The sequence below is a fragment of the Tachypleus tridentatus genome, chromosome 7 (assembly GCF_004210375.1).
Source record: "Tachypleus tridentatus isolate NWPU-2018 chromosome 7, ASM421037v1, whole genome shotgun sequence".
Lineage (NCBI taxonomy): Eukaryota > Metazoa > Arthropoda > Merostomata > Xiphosura > Limulidae > Tachypleus > Tachypleus tridentatus.
This window is the reverse complement of record NC_134831.1, coordinates 4,762,757-4,789,995: the sequence shown is the minus strand read 5'-3', so window position 1 is coordinate 4,789,995 and position 27,239 is coordinate 4,762,757. Positions and strand designations below refer to the sequence as shown.

The following is a 27,239-nucleotide window of genomic DNA, read 5'->3' as shown; positions in this document are numbered from 1 at the left end:
GATTAAGATTGTTAGTGGTACCTCAGATACTGATGCATCGCGGGTGACTGTTAGTCAGATTTACCTGGTGTCAATCCTCTCCTGATTTTCTTTCTTAGGGGTAACAGATTAGAGACAAGGAAGCAGCTAGACAACATCAGTATATACTGATTGCGAGCAGAGCTCCCTAACTACCAGACCATACCATGCCCAACAATAAGTTTAAGTCTTTGTAAACTCGAGTTAAACAATGAAATATTATAGTACAGATTTTAAAAGAATTTAAATTTGGTCATTTTTAAAGTTATCAGCACCCTCTTTGCATGTGGGTAAACGGACAGGTCATTAACCTCGAAATACAGGTATAGCCGTCCACCCCTTCCTAACTTTGAACTACTGATCAGCAGCACTCACTAATAAAAGGGTTCCGCCCGGCTCTTTGACACGAAAAATATAATTCAATACTGCTTTTCTAACGTACCCACTGCTGAAGGCATTCGCAAGTAACACGTCTGGGACCTCGGATCCGTTGATCCACAGTCCAACAAACTAACAGCTAGACCACGTTTAGCCCATACAAATCAAATGAAAGAAGTTCTAATTATTTGACTATTTAATAAGGAGATTCCAAGTATATTTTTATACGGATTAAAATCTGAATCCGCGAATGCCATTTTCGCGTCCCGTTATCGCAAAAACCTCACTTTGTACGTTAGAGCTGAGTATACAACATATGAATGACCTTCAAACCTTATTATTTGGTTGGGTAAGAGCAGTCCCAGCGTATATCAAAAAATACTAACTTTGTTCTAAAACAAATTGCTCGCCACGGAAAATTTACAAAAATAAGTGTGTATAATAATAAGGAATTCTACCACACCAAGTCCGCCATATTTTTATATTCGGTGTTTTTAAATAACATTATACATTCTTCGTTTCGAGCGGGGAAACCTTAGACAACGAATGTAATGCTTAAAATAGAGAAATCTTAATGACAAGTGACTTATTATAATCACGTTTCGCCAGCGTGAATAATATATGCACAGTTTCTAGAAGCACTTTTCACTTGTGGAATAATCATTTAAATTCCATTTAAATTCTAAAATCATTTAAATTCTAAATACTTTCAAGTTTTAGTGCCTTTAATAAGTTTAAGAGTGTTAGTAACAAAAAAGTATCAATCATTGATTATTGTAGTTCTGCACAAATTAAGACCAACATTGTTGAATATTGTATAAAAATCGTTTTGTTGTTAATATTTTGTCAATTGCTGTATTTGACTTTAATGTTGTTTTCTTTAATAATAATGATTACACTGGTTAGCATATCGAATGTAATTACTTTTTCTTAACTTTCATCTGTCCTTTATTACTATGTTTTTTTTATAAAGATTATTTTGTACTGTCAGTTTAGATCGGAAGTTTGCCGAATATTGTGGGATATTATTGGGTTTACGGCCGAAAACATCGTTATCAGCAAGAATACCCGGCGGAGGAAAGAATGCATTGTAATATTTATAATTAGAAACTCGAGAAAAGTATACTTAACCAACAGTACTGAATATAATGTTGATATTTAGTTTCACTCTAAGTAATTAGCTTATTCCGGTCAGAAGCTATTATTGTCTTCATGAAAATTGTCCCTACAATAACAATACACATTCATTTATTATCATTTAAAGAACAATACAAAAAAGGAAAAGTTGAGGACACAGAGAAAACTGATACACTTGTTTAGATCTATTTACTCTTTAGGGCCCTATTAACAGAGAACAAGAAACAAAAATTCAATCGTACGTGGTTACTATGTCAACCCATAAAATTACACGTTTATTTACATAAGATGTGTGTTCGTCAGGGTAAGCTATTTGTGCGGCTAATATAGATAGGAACGACATTATTTGACTTATGAGGTTGACTTTCTTGCCAAGTTAAACATCACCCAGCCACTTGCTGCTATTCCGTCTCCCATACTCCGATTTTGTAGGCGTTAAAACACGTTTAGAGACTTACTGAGAAAAGAGAACATTTAATGGTTCTATTGAAATTACAATTTTGTAGAGACCTGTATATTTAAGGAGTAAACCTTGGTCAATAACCTAATCGGAATAATTAGAGTTTGGTAATGGAGTGCTACAGGACTTTCTCCAGATTGATGTATAACCAGAGAGAAGAGAAAATTGACAGTATAACAGTTCTGAAGACTTCTATGAGTTTAACTCCATTCGAAAAACTATATAATTCAAACATGGAGTTTAAACGATCACTGCTGATTTCAAGAATCTATTATATGTATGTAAGTTATTAATAAAGTTCTTTTTTTAACAAAAAGATATGTAATAGATTGTGTTTTATCCACAACAGAGAATTGAAACCAGGATTATAGTCTTGTAAGTCCATAAACGTAATGCTTACCCACTGAGGGTTTGTTTGCAGTTGAGTACAAAGTTACGCAATGGGCTAACTGTGTTGTGTCCGCCACGAATTTCTTTATGTGTTTTGAAGATAAGCAGAAAGTTACACAATAGATTAACTGTGTTGCGCCCACCATAAGTTTGTTTGTGTGTTTTGAAAATAAGCACAAACCTACACATTGGGATATCTTGGCTCTGCCCACCAAGGGTATCGAAACTCGGTTTCTAGTGTTGTAAACCCTCCACAAATATTGTGACTCAGTGGTAAGTCTGCACTTGAGGAAAAGGCACAGAGGGACGAGTTGTTAAGTGGATCCTCAGCTTCATGAATCCAAAGGTAATGATATTTTTAATTACTCTATCAGTAAACATTTTCAAGTAAATTTGAGGATTTGAAGTTTCGCTTTTTAACAACTTACGTATTATTTTATACAACATTTATAACATATCTACAGCTGGAAGTGTTTGTTTTTTTCCTGTTCAACAGTATATCTTTGGTTCGAACCTTGGAACTTCCATTCCATAGTCAAACATGCTAACCATTAAATCTATCTGTACATGAATTACTCGTTACCTCGTCGTAATTTTTTTTAAAACAAGGCCAACAAAACTGTGGACTCCTTTTCTTACCTTCATTAAATAAAGATGGCGGAGAAAATTAGGCTTAACTCAGTAGTTATTCTGGTGAATGTGAATGAATGAATAAACTTTATAAATAAAATGGCCTGGCATGGCCAAGCGCGTAAGGCGTGCGTCTCGTAATCCGAGGGTCGCGGGTTCGCGCCTGCGTCGCGCTAAACGTGCTCGCCCTCCCAGCCGTGGGGGTGTATAATGTGACGGTCAATCCCACTATTCGTTGGTAAAAGAGTAGCCCAAGAGTTGGCGGTGGGTGGTGATGACTAGCTGCCTTCCCTCTAGTCTTAAACTGCTAAATTAGGGACGGCTAGCACAGATTGCCCTCGAGTAGCTTTGTGCGAAATTCCAAAACAAACAAACTATAAATAAAATGAATTAAATTACAAATACAGAAATAAAACTAGTGTAATGCTACAAGTTATGTCTGGAACATACAGACGATAACTTTAGTTCTGTATAGTAACGACGAAGATACACAGAAAACAAAACCAAAATACCAAGAGTCAAATTCACAATAAAATTTAAAAATAATCTTTTACAAAATGTTTGAAGATAAAATATACCCATCATCGCGCTAGTAGCATACATTAAACAGGAAAATTTCAAGTTATAACATTTCCGAAGAAAGTACGAAAGGTATAATTTTTAAAATAAAAATGCTCAAGGTGCTATTACCATTGGCCCTATTACCTTGGGCATTAAGAATATCCCGCCTACCAGAGATAACCCAGAAAACGTAGAGGTACAACAAAACTGCCGAACAGGAAGATGAAATAAGGGTTAGGTGTTGGGTGTTTTAACCCACAATGTACCAACGCCTACTACTACAATTTGCCTTTTGGGTGTAGTCTTCAACCCTGAAAACAATTAAAAATTTTGAAATTTTGAACTTAGTACAAAAGAAATATTATTACTCGCAGAGTTATTTCTAACACCCAACCTCCGAGTGGATCTAGTGTTAATGTCGTCGTCATAAAATATTAAGAGGGGGGGGAGTAACAGCTGAAAGATAATATCGTCAGTTCATAACCAGTTATCTTAGATTAACCATTTTATTATTGTTCATAAGTTAATCCCACGAAAGATTATGATGTAATATATTTTCACACAACATTCTAACAAGGCTATCTTCCACCACCGATAGGCCCAGCATGGCCAGGTGGGTTAAGGCGTTCGAGTCGTAACCTGAGAGTCCGGGTTCGAATCCCCATCGCACCAAACATGCTCGCCCTTTCAGCCGTGGTGGATTTATAATGTGACTAGTTTCCTTCCCTCAAGTCTTGGTTTGGTTTGGTTTGTTTTGAATTTCGCGCAAAGCTACTCGAGGGCCGTCTGCGCTCGCCGTCCCTAATTTAGTAGTGTAAGACTAGAGGGTACGCCCGGCATGGCCAGGTAATTAAAGCCCTCGACTGGTAATCCGAGGGTCGCGGGTTGGAAACCCTGTCACACCAAACATGCTTGCCCTTTCGGCCGTGAGAGTGTCATAATGTACGGTCAATCCTACTATTCGTTGGTAAAAGAGTAGCCCAAGAGGTGGCGGTGGGTGGTGATGACTAGTTGCCTTCCCTCTAGTCTTAAACTGCTAAATTAGGGACGGCTAGCGCAGATAGCCCTTGTGTAGCTTTGCGCGAAATTAGAAAACAAACAAAAACAATCCACCACCGAGATAAGATTCATGAACCAAAACTTGAGACTTCAAACATTCATTGTTGTATCTAGTGGCGTCTAGAGTTGAGTTTATGGTTATCTCTATAGCTTACAAAAGTCGCATTGCTGTAAATAAAAATTATTTGTATTAACTTTATTTCAGTCTTTAAGTACACTTAAAATAAACAGTAGAAAGATTTCTCTATAATGAAATATTCTATTCGTTTCTACATTCAATGTGTTGCTTGTTTGTTTTAGAGCAAAGCCACATTGGGCTGTCTTCTATATATACTGCAGTGAATTGAACATAGGATTGTAGGGTTGTAAGCTAGTAAACTTACCTCTATTGCATCCGTTAAAAAAAATAGAACCTAAGATATTTACGTTATAGTTTTCCTAAAAAAGTTCGTTAAGGTAAGCATCTAGACTTGAAAGAAATAGATCACACAACAGTGTATTAAACTTGGCCTTTTTCTGTCAGAGGAAAGCCAACAGAACAGAGACATCTTATTTTCCAGTCTGTGGCCTTTCTTTCGTGTTAATTACTTAGTACATATCAATTTTTACTGCTTTTAAACAACCTATTTTAGGCTTAGCCAGTCAAACTTCACATGTATATGACTGGCTTATCCCCCATTTCAGTTTATTTACATCTGACTTAACTCGATTTTTCCCCCTTCACAGCAGCTATATTACCCATTAAACCCTTGAGAGGGTCGAGGCTCTGATTTTTTCACTGGTATAGTAACTTTATTAAAGTCTGTCATTCAATGGCTGAATGGTCAAAACGCTATCAAAATGCTGTACAAGTGATGGACAAATTACACTATTCGGTTTTACAAATGTAACTCAAAGATTACTGGCGGGTATATTGACTATCTTACCCTCTCTTTAGTCTGTCATTTCCAAAGCCTCCAAGTTGCACAACGTTGTGTCTGCGGATTTCCAACGCTGGAAACCGGGTTTCAATACCCATGGTGAATAGAACAGAGATAACCCATTCTTCAACTTTGTGCTTCGTTCCAAACACAAACAAACATAATTTCAAAATATGGCTCTTGTGTAGCTTTTCGCGAACATATTAAAACAAATAAAGCCAAGAAGCAAGTTGATTCAAGTCCTAATTGGATAAGAACCTGGAAAGGTGGAAAGTACGCTTTTCTTTGCATTACAAGAAAACTACCAAAGATAGCAAGCAGAAGATTAAACCTATAATATAAACGATCATAATTATTGACCAATAAAACAATAACAATACGTTTTAATTTTTAATGTTGGGAACACGTGCTAGTTTGTTTTTTATCTTACGTTATGTCTCCCGCTTCCACAGCGGTAAGTCTTGGGATTTACACCACTAAAAGCAGTGGTTCGATTCCCCTCGGTGGACTCAGGAGATAGCCCAATGTGGCTTTACTATAAGAAAACATACACATATACACCTTACGTTATTCTATAAAATGATTCGATTGTTATTAAATTATAAGTACGTGTTTAATAATTTACTGTGCTGTAAGTTTGTGTGATACATGGTGCACATGTATTTCTATATTAAAACACACGGAAAACACTTGATTCTCGGAGAGTTTGTACGACGAATGATGCACGCGTATTTCTGTCTTAAAACAAATGATAACACTCGATTCGTAACAAATTTTGTACCTCATCAAATGTCGTTGAGGTTCCTTAATATTGAGTCACACACGTGTATAAGTAAATGAACATTAATATGTAGATGAAAGTGTAATTACGTCAGCCGGTCACTTAACTTCCTAGTTCTGAAGGTCAGAGGCTAGTAAGTAAATAAACATTAATACGTAAATAACAGTGTAATTACATCAGTCGGTTACCTTAACCTCCTAGTTCTGAAGGTCAGATTTCTCACTCCAATAAATTTCTTTACGCTTTCAAGCCAAACGAGTATCTCTCTCTCGCTTCTCTTCCTCCGACTTTACTCATACGAATCTCTGCAAACCTTCTATTAGATATTATTATATACCTAAAGTAACTCATCTTCCATTGCATACAATTATTATCCTTACATTCGTGTCTTCCAATACTTTCTATATTTCTTCTACGTAGTTCATCCTCGTCACTCGTCTCTAATACCACATTTCAAGTGCTTTCAACTTTTGTTTTGTTTCTGGAAACGTTTTTCCATCACTTTGAGAAGGACTGACCACACGTAACACTTCGGTAAACTCCTTTTTTAGTTCCAGTTCTCAGCAGTTCTTTGTTGTTTTGTTTTAGTTCCAGTTTGATGCTTCTTTTCAACAGTTCTTTGTTGTTATTTTTCAGTTCCAGTTTGAAGCTTCTTCTCAGCAGTTCTTTGTTGTTATTTTTCAGTTCCAGTTTGAAGCTTCTTCTCAGCAATTCTTTGTTGTTTTTTCAGTTCCAGTTTGAAGCTTCTTCTCAGCAGTTCTTTGTTGTTATTTTTCAGTTCTAGTTTGAAGCTTCTTCTCAGCAGTTCTTTGTTGTTTTTTCAGTTCCAATTTGAAGCTTCTTCTCAGCAGTTCTTTGTTGTTTTTCTCTTTATTTCTAAAATCCCTTTTTATCTGTTTTCTTTATATGTTTAATCACTATTAACATTCTTCATTATATAAGTAAACCTAGCCTCTCCTAATTTTCACAGCTGTTTATTTTTTTACTTTGCTGCGTGATTTGAAAACTTCCTCAGATAATACTGTTTTTTTCTTTGTATGGTTGATATTACATTCTTTATCCGTAGTTTTATCTTGTATTTCTTCTTCAGGTTTGCACACAAACACTGTAACATTAGCATTCTCATTATTAGAAATTTTACTACCACGAACACTGATCCCCTCCACATCAGTGCTCGCCACTTTCACCTATCGTTCTACACACATTTTTCTCGTAAGTTTATCTTAACCGTAAACCACTTCTCCATCAATTAGAACGACTGCTTTTCGACTCCAGTAGAAATTCGTCAACATTCTGATAGCTGTTTGATATATTCCAGTTTACTGCAGGATCTACATTTACTTACCACGGTTAACCCTGTCAAACACCTCTTATAAATCCATGAAGCATAACTAGTGATTTATTTGCATTTTTGCACTTCTGTGTTTGTTTGTTTATTGAATTTCGCGCATAGCTACACGAGGGCTATCTGTGTTTGCTGTATCTAATTTAGCAGTGTAAAACTAGAGGGAAGGCTACCTCTTGGGCTATTCTTTTACTAACAACCACATTGTAACGTCCCCACGACTGAAAAGGCGAGCATGTTTGGTGTGATTCGAAGCCATGACTCTTTGTTTACGAGTCGAGCGCTCTGACCACCTGGTTATGCCGGACTCACACTTCAGCGACTTTTCCTCTTAATTTTATAAAGTGGAATATATTTCTTCCCTTGTTATGACCTTTTATAACTCCTCCAATACTTTTGAGATGTGAATAGTTACACTGATAGTTTTGTATTGACCATACACTCTATAGCTTTAGGTTTCTCTGGAGTCGGCATAGAAACAGACCATTCAAAGTATGTTTTTATTTTGTCTTCTCTCTAAACTGAGTTACAAAATACGGTGAGATATTTGGTCCATGCCCTTGCGGCTCAGCGGTAAATTTACGAACGTTTACAGCTAAAAATCTGATATTCGATTACCTACGGTATACAGGGTTTATATATTTGCAATAAGAAAATAGAAGTATTTAATCCATAATATATTACTTTCCACTAATCACTCCATTAAAATCTTGAATCTTTCACAAGTCCTTCCATGTACCAATCTACTAATGGCTTCATATATCTCCCTTTCAAGAACTGCTCATGGAACTGTTTATTACGGTAGACACGAAGATATTTGAATATAAAAAGAGAATCCCATAAACGTAATTAAGGTATAGCGTTATATATTTTTATAAACCGTTTTATATATTCATAATTAATCATCAAATAATTTGTGACGAATATTACAAAAATTAATTAATTAATTGCTAATTATCTACAATGAGGAACCTACCAAGATTTTAATTATAGTTATGACTCGGTGATAAGAAAAAGAGACGTAAATTTCTTGTTCCTCTCTTCAAAGAGTGGTTTAAGTATTCACTTAAAGTACTTAAGAGATGTTTGCTTTAAATTCGTAAAGTCAATACTGTCATTGCCAATTTAAAACTTCAAGAGGGTTATAAAGCACCGCCCTCTTAATTTATCGATTAAAATACATAAAATAGAGGAACTGATGACGTAACAGTTGATAATTGAATCTAGCGCAATGATTGGTTTATACTTAGGTCTTAAGGTGTAAGCTCGCACTTCATAACAGGTCTGTTATTGTCACTGCAACTAAAAGTTGGCGTTTTGAGAAAATCACATTACCACGGATAAACGAAACAGAGGAACGCGACCACATGTTCACACGTGTCACCAATGCCAACATTCTGTTCTAATTCCAAATAATGGAAATACGTTGTGGATATTCAGCCTCAAGAGAAGTAGGATTAACTTTATAGACACGTACTGAACTTTACAGATGAATATAGAACAAACAAAGAGTCTTGAAGATGGAGTTGTCTATTTTACTAATTATAATTTATCTTTGTTTGTTTTTGAATTTCGAGCGAAGCTGCACGAGGACTACCTGTGCTAGCCGTCCTTAATTTAGTAATGTAAGACTAGAGGGAAGGCAGCTAGTCATCACCACCCACCGCCAACTCTTGGGCTACCCTTTTACCAACGAATAGTGGGATTGACCGTCACATTATAACGCCCCCACGGCTGAAAGGGCGAGCATGTTTAGCGCAATGGGGATGCGAACACGCGACCCTCAGATTACGAGTCGCATGCCTTAACACACTTGGCCGTGCCGGGCCTAAAAGTAAACGTTGCTATGGCCAGCTACTCTTTTACCAATGAATAGTTGGATTGACCATCACATAATAACGTCCTTACGACTGAAAGAGCGAGCATGTTTGGTGTGACGGGGATTCGAGCCCGCGACCCTAAGATTACGAGTCAAGCGCCCTAAACATCTGGCCATGCAAAGCCCATTTATCTTTGTATTATATTTTTCTGTATATTTCATATGCGTACGTTTGTAAGTTATGAGTTATAATCTAATATCAATTGGGAATAAACAAAAGAATGGGGTCAAAACTTTAGAGAGAAGTTCTGAAATCACATTTAATTAGGAAAGCTCTAAAAGACGTCAACAGTCTGTTTGAAAGTTTCAGATGAACTAGATTTTTTAGCCTAAATATTTGTTAAAACACATTTCTACTTATAGGTTTAAGTGGCGTTTAGTTTCTCTTTCTTCAAGATTTGATATAATAAGTTTGTGGCAGCTGCCATAAAAAATTTCAGTTTGAAAGGATTACAGATTTTAAAGGAAACATTGACGAACAAGCCAAAAATACACAAACCAAAATACGAGTTTCAGTCGACACGTGAGTTAGCTAATTAAATAATTTATCGAATACAGATGTTCGGGAGCTTATCTAGAGTATTAACTCCATAGCATGAGAGTAAAAAATAAATAAACTCAATATTATTTAACGTATAAAATAGCCTACGCACGTGAATATATGCTATGAGCTGTCCAAACGCATAAATAAACAAACAGCAATAGTTATAGGCTAAAAAATAGCTAATACACTGAAGGAAATAAGTAAGTAACATATAGAAGGGGATAAAATAATTAGAAACCATATGACGAATCATCTTTATCCTGCATACCTTATAAATATATCATCAAATATTTCAATTAATTTACAAACACAATGAGTAAACAGCCTAAGTCTAACGATTTTGATATAATACCAGAATTTACTACAAAAAATAAGTTGTTGAAATGTAACTTCTAGCTCTGTAAATAAAAATAATATAGATAATTGATTACAATGAAACCGAAACTTAAAACGCCCTACGTTATAAACCTCTTAACTGGATTTAAATGCCTTGGTAATACAGTCTATAAGATATACATGGCTTTAAGTAGCTGTAAGTAAGAACAACGTTGCAGGGGTATTGTCAGTATGCACTATCATCGGATAGAGTATTACTGGACATCGTAACAACGTGGTAAAGGTCCCAAATCATTTTATTACAACTTATTCGATCTCGGTATATGGAGAAAAATAGTAATGCTTCACTGATTTCTGTTAACGAATGAGCCAGGGTGAGAATACGAATTTTTCTTTAGAATTACCCTTGTTCCAAGGGCATGTCATAAGGATTCTATTCGAATGAACATACTGATGAAATTTAGGGTCTAAAATAACTGCCTTAACTATATAGAAAGAAGCTAGTAAGGCGTTAACATATGGTACCGGTGTGTGCTATAATAAATAAATTTAATAGCTCTCCACAAATAAACCTTGATAAGAACAGCGTTTAACACTGTATAATAAGTTTTGTTGTCATGCGACGGCCCAAAAAAACATAGAGAATTCACATGATGCTGGCTGGACTCTGACAAATTACTGCAGACCTCAATTACTCCCCAAACACTGTCAAGTACACCCTAGATCGTGAGACCAAGACAGGTTAATTTTAAAATAGAAAAGGAAGAGACAGAACACCTAAACTTAATAATACTGAGGTTAAATATTTTTGTTTATGCAGCATTTAGAACAGAAGGAACGCTGCCATTCATCTTAATCGTGATATAAAATACCATTTACCAAACGACAGAAAAGTGTCCAGATCTACAGTATCAAAAAGACTCAACGAGTCATGCAGCAGTTTAAAAACTTCGATCTTCAAATATTGTCAAGAGACTGAAATTTGCTAGGAAGTATAAAAACTTGACTGTCGATGATTGAAAAAGAGGTATTATAGACAGGGGTGTACAAGTTTTAAATATTTTGTTTAAACCGTAGATTGTATGTCTCACAGAAGAAAGGTAAAAGACACTTATATTAATAAATAACACCTAACATTAAGCATGGGGAAGGCAGTTTGATGGTTTGGGAGTGTTTTTCTGTTGTGAAAGGAGTATTTACATAGTTGATGGAATAATGGACCAGCGCAAGTTCCAGATCAGTACTGATACGTTACGGTATACTCAGTGGTTTGTGTATTATTGGTGAAGAATTCTACTACCAAGTAGATACTGACCCCAAACACGCAACCAACCTAAATAGGAATTATTTAGCTCAGAAAGAAGTTGCTGGAGTTATTCAACTGACATAAACCCAACTGAGCAAATCTGTGACCTGATAGATAAAAACTTGACAAATCAAAGTTTATTCACAAATAACTGGAAATATTTTATTGTTTAGCATTAACATAGATTTTTACTTTTGGAGTTTATCTTTAATCCAAATTTTCTAATCGCAGAACTGAATAATGGGATAGAATTGGTATTAAGTTATGAACACTGTCATTGGTGAAAAAATATAGTTGCTCGGCGTTAATTCGAAAAACTAACGTACTCGAAGGATTGCTTATTAAAACTGCCCAAAAGATAGATTATTGAGCATCCTTGTTGTTCAAAGGTCAGCTTATGAAACAATATACTGTTATTCGAAGAAAGGCCTATTGATAAAAGAATAGCTTATTGTGTGCTTCTCTTGGTTAAAGGACAGTTTATTAAAAAAATACTATATACACGTATAAGGAAAGGTCTACTATTAAACACTGTTACTAAAATTAGCTTATTGTTCACTGCTATTGTTGAAGGAATAACTCCTATAAGCAGTACTGTTATTTATATGATAATTGATTGATTACTGAACATGGGATATTCAGTCTGGAATAACTGCTTCTCTTCAACTTGGCACTAGTATTAAAACTATGTTGACAGCACTAATTGTGACTGTTAGTGTTATTGGCCATGAAGACTCATAATTAAGTTACGTCTAGTTTAGGTGACTGAAGAATTAGACTTGGTTACTGATGCTGATAAAAGTGAACATTAATTTAGTGCAACTGAATTCATTACATTTTCATGTCTATCGTTAATAAACGTAGTAAGTTAAAGCGTTTCGTCTGAGTTTGTTGGATCGAAGTGCTATCACTCACTGTGATGTGACAGAATAGTAAGCGGTGCATGTTGGGAAATATTATCTCTGAAAGCGTGTAGCATGTCAATTATATACGTATCTAAATTATTCTCTTGTTATTATTATTAGTTGTATCAAAGCTACAGATGGATGAGGTTATATCATAGTTGAACCTGCTATGTAAAAAAAGAGTTCTTTTCGTTTCCAAGTTTCTACTAGCAAGAGCTTTATTCTTAAGATGTAGTTATGCGTATATTTATCGATAATTCGGTATGTCTCGCAATGACTGAACCTTAAAAATATGAACAAATGATAGAACAAGTCAAAATTATATCATACGTTTTTATGGGTTAACCTTATTAAATGTGGGTTAATTTTCTAAGCAAGGACGACAGGCATGTGTCAAGAGACATTACAGTTGTCCGTTTCATCGCTAAAGTTAACAGAAAACGTTTCGAGAATGGTATTTAAACACGAAACATTCTGAAGAAATAAACAGTGTTCTCAGCTAAGAAATAAACAGTGTTCCCACCTAAGAAATAAACAGTGTTCCCACCTAAGAAATAAACAGTGTTCTCAGCTAAGAAATAAACAGTGTTCCCACCTAAGAAATAAACAGTGTTCCCACCTAAGAAATAAACAGTGTTCTCAGCTAAGAAATAAACAGTGTTCCCAGCTAAGAAATAAACAGTGTTCTCAGTTAAGAAATTAACAGTGCTCTCAGCTAAGAAATAAACAGTGTTCCCACCTAAGAAATAAACAGTGCTCTCAGCTAAGAAATAAACAGTGTTCCCACCTAAGAAATAAACAGTGTTCTCAGCTAAGAAATAAACAGTGTTCCCACCTAAGAAATTAAGAGTGGTCTCAGCTAAGAAATAAACAGTGTTAAACAGTGTTCTCAGCTAAGAAATAAACAGTGTTCCCACCTAAGAAATAAACAGTGTTCAGCTAAGAAATAAACAGTGTTCCCACCTAAGAAATAAACAGAAATAAACAGTGTTCCCACCTAAGAAATAAACAGTGTTCTCAGCTAAGAAATAAACAGTGTTCCCACCTAAGAAATAAACAGTGTTCTCAGCTAAGAAATAAACAGTGTTCTCAGCTATGAAATAAACAGTGTTCCCAGCTAAGAAATAAACAGTGTTCCCAGTTAGAAATAAACAGTGTCCCAGCTAAGAAATAAACAGTGTTCTCAGCTAAGAAATAAACAGTGTTCTCAGCTAAGAAATAAACAGTGTTCCCAGCTAAGAAATAAACAGTGTTCTAAGCTCAGTGTTCTCAGCTAAGAAATAAACAGTGTTCCCAGCTAAGAAATAAACAGCTAAGAAATAAACAGTGTTCTTAGCTAAGAAAAATAAACAGTGTTCTTAGCTAAGAAATAAACAGTGTTCCTCAGCTAAGAAATAAACAGTGTTCTCAGCTAAGAAATAAACTCAGCTAAGAAATAAACAGTGTTCCCACCTAAGAAATAAACAGTGTTCTCAGCTAAGAAATAAACAGTGTTCCCAGCTAAGAAATAAACAGTGTTCCCAGCTAAGAAATAAACAGTGTTCTCAGTTAAGAAATAAACAGTGTTCCCAGCTAAGAAATAAACAGTGTTCTAAGCTAAGAAATAAACAGTGTTCTCAGCTAAGAAATGAACAGTGTTCCCAGCTAAGAAATAAACAGTGTTCTAAGCTAAGAAATAAACAGTGTTCTCAGCTAAGAAATGAACAGTGTTCCCAGCTAAGAAATAAACAGTGTTCTAAGCTAAGAAATAAACAGTGTTCTTAGCTAAGAAATAAACAGTGTTCCCAGTTAAGAAATAAACAGTGTTCTCAGCTAAGAAATAAACAGTGTTCTTAGCTAAGAAATAAACAGTGTTCTCAGCTAAGAAATAAACAGTGTTCTCAGCTTACATTCATTGTTTCCTTCATTGTGTAGAAATAAACATTTTTTTTTAACCTATCGTTGTTTCCTTACATAGTTCATCTACTTACATATGTAATCATAGGAAAGCCCCAGGCTGTGGCGACCAAAGCCTCCGAGAGACAGCTTTCATCAGGCCCAATGAAGGCTACCACCCCAGCTTCTCGCATTACCGTCATTTTCCTGATAGCCATGGCAGTGCGTCGCTTACCAGCATCGGCCGGAATAAACTGTAACGTGTGGTTAGGAAGCAGCTCGGGTCTCTCGTTCACTGTGGCCACAGCAGCGGGAATGGCCCCAGCGATTAGCCGTCCTATACCGTCTCCGGTGAATGTTGTTAGAAATCCTATAGTGATGTTAGGCTTGGAGAAGGAATGGTTCGTTTTAACAAAACTATCGTGCGACAGTACTGATTGTATCTTCAAACACCAGGGCACAATTAAACACTGTAATAGAATCTCCATAACGACGGATCGTTATATTGTCATAGATATGGAATCAAAATGGGTAGTAACTTTCATATAACCAAAGTTCAAATCCAAGGATCAAATAATTCCATCTGTGTTATGATACATTAACATTCGTATGACTTTCTAATCGTAAAAAAAAACCCAAAAAATTCCTATACTCTTGTTCATAAAAATGAAGACGTTCCCATGTCACAATAAAACATCGTATGTTTGAACTACTATTGTTTTAATTCATCTCTTTAGCACTGAATGATATTTCAGAGCATTTCAGAGTTCTCCTAAATTTATCACACATTTGATGTCACCGTTCACACAAAGTAATAGGAACGTCTTACTGACTCATCTAGTCACTTTCCTCTGCTAAAATGACAACGGTAAACATCAATATTCGGTTCTCATAGATAAATGTTTCGTGAGCAGAGATACAAGTGAACTCTATGATCTACTTGTTAAAATATCAGCAAGAATTCGATGAGCTCAGTAATCCATGAAAAACCTAGATGGAATGAAAAGTAAAACTAATATAAGGCTTGAGAATAACACAAACAAATATTAACTAATACGACTGTAGCAGTGTGTTACATCTTTATAACACAAAAGTTAATCAACCCAGAAAATATTTAGAACATGTGGATCAAACAATCTAAGATTTCACATTTTGATCACATAAATATTGAGATTAATACCAGAGATATGATTTTTTCTATTACAGGCAAGAGGTAAAGTTTATTTGTTTGGTTGGTTTGAATTTCGAGTAAAGCTAAACGAGGGCTATCTCCGCTAGCCGTCCCTAATTTAGCAGTGTGAGACTAGAGGAAATATAGCTGGCCATCACCACTCGCCGCTAACTCTTGGGCTACTCTTTTACAAACGAATAGTGGGATTGACCGTCACATTATAACGACCCCACAGATGAAAGAGGATTCGAGCCCCCGCCACCCTCAGATTTGGCCGGATGATAAGGAAGAAAATAGAAGCATAATTCAAGTGAACAGAAAATGTTCGATTATTATTGGCGATGGTCCGATTTAGGTCGCCTATAGTTCAATATTGGAGAATTAATTCATTAACATTCGAAATTGTTTTTACGGATTTACTAAAAAAGACTTAGGCTTTAAATAACTCCAGTAACGTTTTTATTCGACCAAAACTTTTGTTAGTAGAAAGAATTTTCAAAATAACGATCATGAAGAAACAAGTAAAAAAACTCACATATCTCCAGTTTTGTGTAAACCATTTAGCCAATAGCATTGCTTGTGTTATGATTATGAGTTAAATAATTTTATACGCACATGGACATTATTTTTTACAAAGCTTTACCAAGAAACTGATTTGTGGTACTAAAAAAAGAAGCGTCCATTTTTCGTGTCTGTTTCACACATCTTGTTGCTATGGAAACTATACACGATGACAGCAGATATTTGACAACAGACATTTAATACTTGAAGGCTTTGGAACGTGTACATTCCATGCTCAGCAAGATATGTTATACAAGGTAAAAATACATTATAAAGATTTTTAAATTTAAGGAAAAAGTGAAGATAAGTGAATAACACTATATATGTATGTTATAATATAAATTTGTATAAATTAGGGATATGTGTACTACACTATATATACACTGCTGGCCAAAATCTTAAGGCCAATGAACATAAAGAAAAAAATATGCATTTTGGTTGTTAGACTCAACCACTTATTTGAGTAGAGCTTCGAAAGATGAAAATAAGAAAAAATAAAATAAAAATAAAAAACTTTTTCAGCATTTAATAGGGAAAATGTGAACACTATAGAATTAGCCTAAATACTAGCTGGTCAAAAGTTTAAGACCATACCAAAACCAAGTCCTAAACAGGGTAGAAAATGCCTAATAAGAGGTCTCAGCAATGAGTTCCATGGCCGTCATTGCGAATAATTGTAAACATTCGCTTTGGCATGGTCGATATAAGCATTTACCGAAGGCTGGCTGGAATGTTACTTCAAGTGGTGAAAATGGCTTGACGAAGATCATGCACTGTTTGGAATGGACGTCCATTTCTATAGACTTCCCTTGCCATCCAACCCCAAAAATTTTCAATAGTGTTCAGTTCGGGCGAACACGCTGGATGGTCCAAAATAATCATGTTATTCGCCATGAAAAACGCCTTTGTCCTGCGGACATTGTGAATTGCAGCGTTGTCCTCCTGAAAAATCCAGTCAGTTCCACACAAGCGAGGGCCTTCACTCAATTAGGATGTTCTCTCCAACATGCCAATGTAGCCAGCTACTGTTTGACGCCCCTGTATAACCTGAATCTCCATTGTTCCATGGAAGGAGAAAGCATCCCAGATCATGATGGAATATCCTGCACTGTGTCGTGTAGAAAATGTCTCCGGTTGGATATCCTTATCGTGTCAGTAACGTTGAAAGCCATCTGGACCATCCAGATTAAGTGTTTTCTCATCAGAGAACAAAGCCTTCTTCCACTTTTCTACGTCCCATGTTTGGTGCTTCTCATCAAAGTTTAACCGAGCTGTTTCGTGGTGTGGAAGGAGGTGTGGCCTTTGAAGACGTTTACGCTTTTTAAAGCCTTTCTCTCGTAGATGCCGTCTTATTGTTCTTGAGCTGAATTCTGCGTCCGTAAGGACCTTAATTTGGTTCGACGATAGGTTGGTGTCTTGCCGGACAACCTGTCGAAGAATCCTCTTGCTCAACGCCGGCGAAATTTCTTGGGCCGACCACTTGAAATTTTCATTCCATATTCCTCAGGGTCTTTTAAGAAATTTTCAAGAGCAGTTTTACTACGCTTAATCTCACCAGCGATGGCACGTTGAGAGAGACCTTGCTTTTGCAGCTCGACAATTCTGTTACTTTCAAACTCTGTTAACGTTTCAGCTTTTCCCATGTTTTTACCCAATGTAACACAAAAGATGTCGGTGGAAGATGTTGACAACGCTAATGCTTGAACGCAAATGACTGAATTTCGTTACATGTTTACCGATTAACGCTTTGTTTCAGTTTGGTCTTAAACTTTTGACCAGCTAGTATTTAGGTTAATTTCATAGTGTTCACATTTTCCCTATTAAATGGAAAACGTTTTTTTTACTTTTATTTTTCCTTTTCTTATATTCACCTTTCGAAGTTCTACTTAAATAAGTGGTTGAGTCTAACAACACAAAATGCATATTTTTTCTTCATGTTAATTGGCTTTAAAGTTTTGGCCAGCAGTGTATGTTACAAGTATAAATACATGAATTAAAGATATGCGTATAACACTATATATTATGTTAATATAAATATATAAACGAGGGTAAGCGTATAAAGCAGTATACATTTCTAAAAGAGCGTTACAATATAAATATATTTTACAGTTTTTGCGAAATTACATCAGTCGTTTGGAATAGACTTAACTGATAAATGGTTGCATTTGATTAATTGTTTGAAATTGAGCATAAATATACACAATGGCCTATCTATTCTCTACCCACCATAGGTATCGAAACCGATTTCTATCAGTGTGAGTCTCCAGAAATACCGCTGTGCCACTGAGGGTTGGCCCGGCATGACCAATCGTGTTAAGGCGATATAATGTGACGGTCAATTCCACTATTCGTTTGTAAAAGAGTAGCCCAAGAGTTGGCGGTGGGTGGTGATGACTAGCTGCCTTCCCTCTAGTCTTACAATGCAAAATTAGGGACGGCTAGCACAGATAGCCCTCGAGTAACTTTGTGCGAAATTAAAAAACAAACAAACAAACAAGCCACTGAGGGGTACGATTGTGTTATTATTTAAAGTTCGAGGTTAGTTTTTTGTTGTTGTTTTTTTATAATTAGACAGTTATTAATTAAAAAATTGATATTTGGTGATCCAAATGAAATCACTTTGAAGTCTAATCAAAATTCAGGGTTTGTTACTTTCAATTTGTGTACGAATTCCGAAATCTGTAGAATTTGAAAATTAATTTCTAGTTTTGTTTTATAATTCTGTGTTTCTCAAGGTTGAGTGTAATTGACGTATTATTTTACCCATGTAAGTAGCATTACATCTATTGCCTATTCTACATACTTGTGAACAGTTCTGTAAATGCACCTAAGCAATTAACGCTGTACCCCTCTCTCTTTAATTCTAGTCTATATTCTTTACTTTCTATCTAAATTCCCCATAAATACGTGTTATAACTTTAAACTTAGAGTACATCCTGGAGCTTGCTGAATATGAAACGTATAAATTCCAAAACGTTCAAGCAGTAAACGTTTGCTGCTGGTGTTGTTGCTCGTCTGTTCATTATTAAACATTGATTTTTGTTCGATACTTGTTGGGTTTTTCTTTTTTTTACTGCTAAAGCAAACCTCAACCTTTAACGTTATAAGCCTCCATGTTTACCAAGAAAGGATGGTTTCACCTGATGAACTAATTGCTAGTATACAGATAATGTTCGACAAAGCATGCTCGGCGTATCCAGGTGGTTAGGGACGCTCGACCTAAAGCTTTCTCTTGTACTAATCTTAAACGTTTACTGCAAGTTCGTAGGGGCAGAAATGTTTTAATTAAAAGAGTAAAGCCAATTGAGAATGTCTTCGTATGGGTATCGTAATCTAAGGGTCGAGGGTTCGAATCCTGTCACACCAAACATGCTTGCCATATCAACTATGGGGACGTGATAATGTCTCAATTGATTCCACTATTCGATGGTAAAAGAGTAGCCCAAGAGTTGGCGGTTGGTGTGATGACTAGCTTCCTTCTCTCTAATTTTACACTATAAAATTAGGGACGGCTAGCGGAGATAGCCCTAGAGCAGATTTGCGCGAAATTCAGAACAAACAAACATAATAATTGTAAAGACAGGAGCCATCTAATAAGTCACTCTGATAACGGATAAAGGCATGTTAATATTGTTTTTAATTAATATTAAATCGTAATAATTTCAATTAATAGTCGTAACTTTACTTAAACATTAACAAAGACTACTTAACCACCCATTGTATAACCAACGATATGAAGCCTTCAGATTTGAAGATATGATACAATGCCAACGTAACATTGCTAATACGTTTCAACGCTTTGTTGTTTATTTGGATTGTTATGAATTTCGCGCAAAGCTACTTATGGACTATCTGCGCTAGCCGCCCCTAATTTAGTAGTGTAAGACTAAAGGAAAGGCAGCAAGTTATCACCACCCACCGCCAACTCTTAGACTTATCTTTAACCAACGAATAGTGGGATTGACCGCACATTATAAAGCTGCCCCCATGGCTGAAAGGGCGAGCATGTTTGGTGTTATGGGGATTCGAACCTGTGACACTCAGATTACGAAGTCAAGTGCCTTAAACACCTCGCCAAGCCGGGCTTCAACGCTTTGTGTATTGTGGGAAATTATTATCCTACTACAGCATTTTCAATGGATTTATTTCAAGAATATCGAAAATAATCGACTGACGGTATTGTTAAACGTACTTATTTAAGAACATTAAAATTTTGATTTAATTTTAACTAAAATTACTTTTGAGGAATCCATAAACTGTTAATCATTTTGACTGTAGTGTTTCTAATATTTACTGCTATTAATATTGAGCTAAACTCAATCTAACATTTCATTTCATCGGATGTGGGTCACGAGGTTTATTATGGTTCAACAAACAATAAATTATGACACGTGTAAACTGTCAAACAAACAAAGACAAGCACTGGACTGTAAAAGTAAGTCCGAGGAAACTGAAGTAACAGAAAAGAGACGCAATAGGACGAAAAGAGGCTGTAAACATACACGTCAAATTATTTTTAATTGTACTACTCTACCAACAGTATTAAGAAATGAACATGACAAGCTATTCCTGCTGAAACAAATACTTTGATTATCTTTCACAGATTATCTTTTGCTGACAAACTTTGTTATAAATGATTACGGTACAAGAATTAACACAGATACATGTTAACACTGAACAATAAATCAGTTCTCACTTGGGTAATTAAGATAGATACCTATTTATAAACAATAAAGCAGTTCTCACTTGGGTAATTAAGACAGATACGTATTTATAAACAATAAAGCAGTTCTGACTTGGAGAACTAACACAGTTACGTAATTAGAAACAATACACCAATTCTGACTTGGAGAAATAACACAGTTACGTAATTAGAAACAATACACCAATTCTGACTTGGAGAATTAACACAAATACGTATTTAAAAATGATAAACAATTTCTGACTTGGAGAATTAACACAGATACGTATTTAGAAATTATAAACCAGTTCAGATTTCGAGAATTAACACAGGTACGTATTTAGAAATGATAAACCAATTCTGACTTGGAGAATTAACACAGATACATATTTAGAAATGATAAACCAGTTCAGATTTGGAGAATTAACACAGATACGTATTTAGAAATTATGAACCATTTCCGATTTGAAGAGTTAACACAGATACGTATTTAGAAATTATGAACCAATTTTGATTTGGAGAATTAACACAGATACGTATTTAGAAATGATAAACCAATTCTGACTTGGAGAATTAACACAGATACGTATTTAGAAATTATAAACTAATTCTTATTTGGAGAATTAACACAGATACGTATTTAGAAATTATAAACCAGTTCAGATTTGGAGAATTAACACAGGTACGTATATAGAAATGATAAACCAATTCTGACTTGGAGAATTAACACAGATACATATTTAGAAATGATAAACAAGTTCTGATTTGGAGAATTAACACAAATACGTATTTAGAAATTATAAACTAGTTCTTATTTGGAGAATTAACACAGATACGTATTTAGAAATTATAAACCAGTTCAGATTTGGAGAATTAACACAGATACGTATTTATAAATTATGAAACATTTCTGATTTGAAGAATTAACACAGATAGGTGTTTAAAAATGATAAACCAGTTCTTATTTGGAGAATTAACACAGATACGTATTTAGAAATTATGAACCATTTCCGATTTGAAGAGTTAACACAGATACGTATTTAGAAATTATGAACCAATTTTGACTTGAAGAATTAACACAGATACGTATTTAGAAATGATAAACCAATTCTGCCTTGGAGAATTAACACAGATACGTATTTAGAAATGATAAACAAGTTCTGATTTGGAGAATTAACACAGATACGTATTTAGAAATGATAAACAAGTTCTGATTTGGAGAATTAACACAGATACGTATTTAGAAATTATGAACCATTTCCGATTTGAAGAGTTAACACAGATACGTATTTAGAAATTATGAACCAATTTTGACTTGGAGAATTAACACAGATACCTATTTAGAAATGATAAACAAGTTCTGATTTGGAGAATTAACACAGATACGTATTTAGAAATTATAAACTAGTTCTTATTTGGAGAATTAACACAGATACGTATTTAGAAATGATAAACAAGTTCTGATTTGGAGAATTAACACAGATACGTATTTAGAAATGATAAACAAGTTCTGATTTGGAGAATTAACACAGATACGTATTTAAAAATGATAAACCAATTCTGACTTCGTAGTTGACGATATTTAATTATTCTTACCTGAACTGATGAAATTAATATTTGTTTCTGAGATTTAAACTACAATTAAAGTTCATATTAATATGAACATTATTGATTAAACACTATGTTCGTTCAAACAGACATTAACATTGAAATTTGTAATAACATTTTCAAGTTGCTGCTTTTCATATAAAACTCGTCCTTTTTAATATTATTAATCAGCCGAATAATTAGAAATTACCTGCTTACTGAAGGTATTTCCTCTATGGTATTAAGTCTCTGTTCCAAATACTTAATAACAAATTGACTTTAAAATATCGCTAAAGCTCGCGATTCTAATTGTGGATTATTGTTTCTGTTGGCGAATGTTCGTACATAGAAGCCGTTGGAACTTATATGTTTGATTGGAACTTAGAGCATGAGGTACGCACGTTTCAACTACGAACGACAGCAACTAGCTTCTCGAGTTTTCACGTGTGAATTGCCACTATGATTTGCGACATCTAGTGACAACAAATTAAAGTAATATTATCAGAAACTGACTGATTTGTTTTGGATTTGGCGCAAAGCTACACGAGAGCTATCTGCGCTAGCCGTCCCTAATTTAGTATTGTAAGACTAGAGGGAAGGCAGCTAGTCATCAACACCCACCGCCAACTCTTGGGCTACTCTTTTACCAACGAATGGTGGGATTGACTGTCACTTTATAATTCCCCCACGGCTGAAAGGGCGAGCATGTTTGGCGCGATGGGGATGTGAACCCGCGACCCTCAGATTACCGGTCAAATGCCTTAACCACCTGGTCATGCCGAGTCATTAGAAACGTAATTAATTGAAAAAACAAAGTTTTACATTTTTATTTTCAATAATAATTAATTATATTTGAACTATCTATTTTAGAAAATCCTTTTAATTTACAATTTTATAACCAAAATTGATTTAGGTATTGGAATTATATCGTGGTATTGCGTTAAATTTATTATTCAGTATTATAGGTTGGAACAACTGTTAGAGTAGGATATAATATTGTGTTTCAAATGTGTGTTCCGAAAAGAAAATTACATCATTTTAACAAGAAAAACAACATACAATATACCTCAGAATAAAATCGACGAATATTAATATTAATCGTTCGTTTTTAATATTTACTGTAATTTAAGGTACATTCTATTGCATTTCTAGTTTCGATTAACAAACATATAAATGTTTTGGAAACTAAAAGTAAGCAAAAACCTAACAAAACGCCTTTTTACAGGCAAAATTATACATATATTGTGTTTATGCATGAATAAATCAAAATATATTATTCTATTAAGGAAAAACCTCACTATACTACAGATGTTTGTTGTCGCCTGTGCATTTCTTCACTGTGTGACGGTCAATCCCACAATTCGTTGGTAAAAAAGTAGCCTAAGAGTTGGCGGTTGGTGGTAATGACTAGCTGCTTTCCTACTAGACTGACACTACTAAATTAGGGACGGCTAGCTTTGCGCGAAATTTCAAAATAACAAATAACCTTTACATATAACTACCAAAAGGTTTGTTCTTTCAATAACAAAACACGTCAATTGGGTTTGACTCTGATAACAGCCAAAGGTCAATATAATTTATATCTTGTTTGCATACCTAATTCCTTAAGCACAATATACCAAGTTAATCATATATATTGAGTTAAAACAGTATTATCTGATAATCTATATGGATGGAAATGAGCTTTCAGCATGTCAAAAACACCGCAAAAAGTTTCTATAAACATAAGAATATTTATTAATATCACACAGATAAAGAGCATATTTGTCTCTAGCTACTTTTTTTTTTACTCTTTACATCAATGAGTGATGTTCTTTTAACAATGTTAAATTACAAACAAATAGGTTTGCCATACACTTAGGAAACAACACCAATTTTAATGGTTTAAAAAATATATCAACTTCCTCACCTGATTATGGTCGTAACCTAGCGCTCAGATTTATAAATATATATAATTTAACGCTTTCTTCACAATGTATAAGTGCTACATTAGTTATTTGTAGAATATACATATTAAACTGGTTACTTTCACATGAGTTATTTGTAGAATATTGATATTTAACTGGATGCTTCCACATGAGTTATTTGTAGAATATACGCATTAAACTGGTTACTTTCACATGTGTTATTTGTAGAATATTGATATTTAACTGGATGCTTCCACATGAGTTATTTGTAGAATATTGATATTTAACTGGATGCTTCCACATGAGTTATTTGTAGAATATTCGCATTAAACTGGTTACTTTCACATGAGTTATTTGTAGAATATTGATATTTAACTGGATGCTTCCACATGAGTTATTTGTAGAATATACATATTAAACTGGTTACTTCCACATGAGTTATTTGTAGAATATTGATATTTAACTGGATGCTTCCACATGAGTTATTTGTAGAATATACATATTAAACTGGTTACTTTCACATGAGTTATTTGTAGAATATTGATATTTAACTGGATGCTTCCACATGAGTTATTTGTAGAATATACATATTAAACTGGTTACTTTCACATGAGTTATTTGTAGAATATTGATATTTAACTGGATGCTTCCACATGAGTTATTTGTAGAATATACATATTAAACTGGTTACTTCCACATGAGTTATTTGTAGAATATACATATTAAACTGGTTACTTTCACATGAGTTATTTGTAGAATATTGATATTTAACTGGATGCTTCCACATGAGTTATTTGTAGAATATACGCATTAAACTGATTTATTTTACGTGAGTTATTTGTAGAATATACGTATTAAACTGGTACTTTCACATGAGTTATTTGTAGAATATTGATATTTAACTGGATGCTTCCACATGAGTTATTTGTAGAATATACGCATTAAACTGATTTATTTTACGTGAGTTATTTGTAGAATATACGTATTAAACTGGTACTTTTACATGAGTTATTTGTAGAATATACGCATTAAACTGATTTATTTTACGTGAGTTATTTGTAGAATATACGTATTAAACTGGTACTTTTACATGAGTTACTTGTAAAATATAAGTACTAAACTGATTACGTTCATGTGAGTTATTTGCAAAATATAGTATTAAACTGGTTACTTTCATGTACTGGTATCATTATTATATTTACGAGCATTGAACGGTCTTTATGGTAAACCAATTTTTAGAGCGATCTTTCGCCATCGGAAATTTGAACTCTTGACCAGAGCAAAGACAACAAATCAACAGCGGTTACCACCACCCACCTTTCACTCTCAGAGATCGACTGTCCCTCTTATAACGTATTTAAAATGGTGATAATATGTTTGTACTGGGTAGCTATTTTCCCCAAATCGCTTGGTTTTAAATCCAGAACTTCACTTTACGACTAACTCGTGCCTGTGTTAGAATACGAATACAATTAATTACACGTTATTTACCTCTATCGGCTGTTTTGAAAAACTTACATAAACAAATGCACTTTTTAATGTGATGTCTTATAAATAATATGGTGCTTCTAGAATTCTCTCTTTGTTTAAAAACAGAGTATTTTCTTGTTCTGTAAAACCGATAAAAGAGAAAGACCAATATAACAAACTCGAGAAACGTTACACAATTAAACATTTCTTTGACACGCGACCGAATTCCATCTACATCTTATCCTCATCTTTGTAGAGCCTTGTTTATTTTTGTACTAAAATATTTTTAACTGTTTGTGCCAGCATTTATTTGTCGGTTTTAGCTGATTTTTTGAGGTAGACATCGAGCGCCACCTAGGAGATATAGTAAAGTTTTTGTGAAAGATTACCATTGCTATCCAGAGTATGTTTCGTACACTCACCTACCTGTTTCAGGAACTGACTGACTTCAAAGAGAATTATCTTCGCCGAAATCACAGAATATTCATGACTCCTTTTGTCTTGATGGAGATATATGTTATTTACACACTGTTTACCGAAGACGTGATAACGTTGTAAAGATTACCAGTTATGTTCTTTTCTAATAAAAATCTTTGTTAACTAAGCGATGTTCAGACACAGGCGTAAATCACTGCCATCTTATTACTTGTTCTATTCCACTTACGTCTTGTTCACTGGACGTAGAGAAGACACACAAAGATAGCAAAATCTCTGGCACAAAAACACCTGACCTTCCTGTCTCAGTATTACTGCTCAGCTGACACTGACTTGTCCTCGCACACACGTTACAATAATATTTGTTTTGGAAATTTCTGTTATTTCTTTCAAGGAACAGTTTTTGTTTTTCTGGTTGTGGAACGTTGATATAAATTTATCTAAGTGAAAAAATAAATGAAAAATAGATTATTATATTAATACATTTAAATTTGCGACAAATACTAATCCAGAAGGTAAGAAAAAAAAGTCTATGTAATTTATATGCCATGCTACAGTTTGTTTGGAGCCCCAGCATGGCCAGGTGGGTTAAGGCGTTCGACTCGTAATTTGAGAATTGTGGGTTTGAATCCCGATCGCACCAAACATGCTCGCCCTTTTAGCCGTGGGGGCGTTATAATGTTACGGTCAATCCCACTATTCGTTAGTAAGAGAGTAGTCCAAGAGTTGGCGGTGGGTGGTGATGACTAGCTGCCTTCCCTCTAGTCTTACACTGCTAAATTAGGGAAGGCTAGCACAGATAGCCCTCGAGTAGCTTTGTGCGAAATTCAAAACAAACAAACAAAATTCAGCTAAACTTTCCTGTGGTTAACATCCCTAAGCAAAATACTCAAACTTTTACCT

General features: G+C 34.7%; 1 protein-coding gene across 1 annotated transcript in view; it reads right to left on the bottom strand.

The window, feature by feature from the left end:
• The window catches only part of LOC143255029 (guanylate cyclase 32E-like), a 91,758-nt gene extending 68,867 nt beyond the window's left edge, over positions 1-22,891 (bottom strand). Inside the window, 2 exon segments of the mRNA XM_076510042.1 lie at positions 14,620-15,514; positions 22,736-22,891. Of these exon segments, the coding sequence (XP_076366157.1) occupies positions 14,620-15,012 (393 nt within the window). The 5' untranslated portion in view covers positions 15,013-15,514; positions 22,736-22,891.
• Between the last annotated feature and the right edge of the window lie 4,348 nt (positions 22,892-27,239).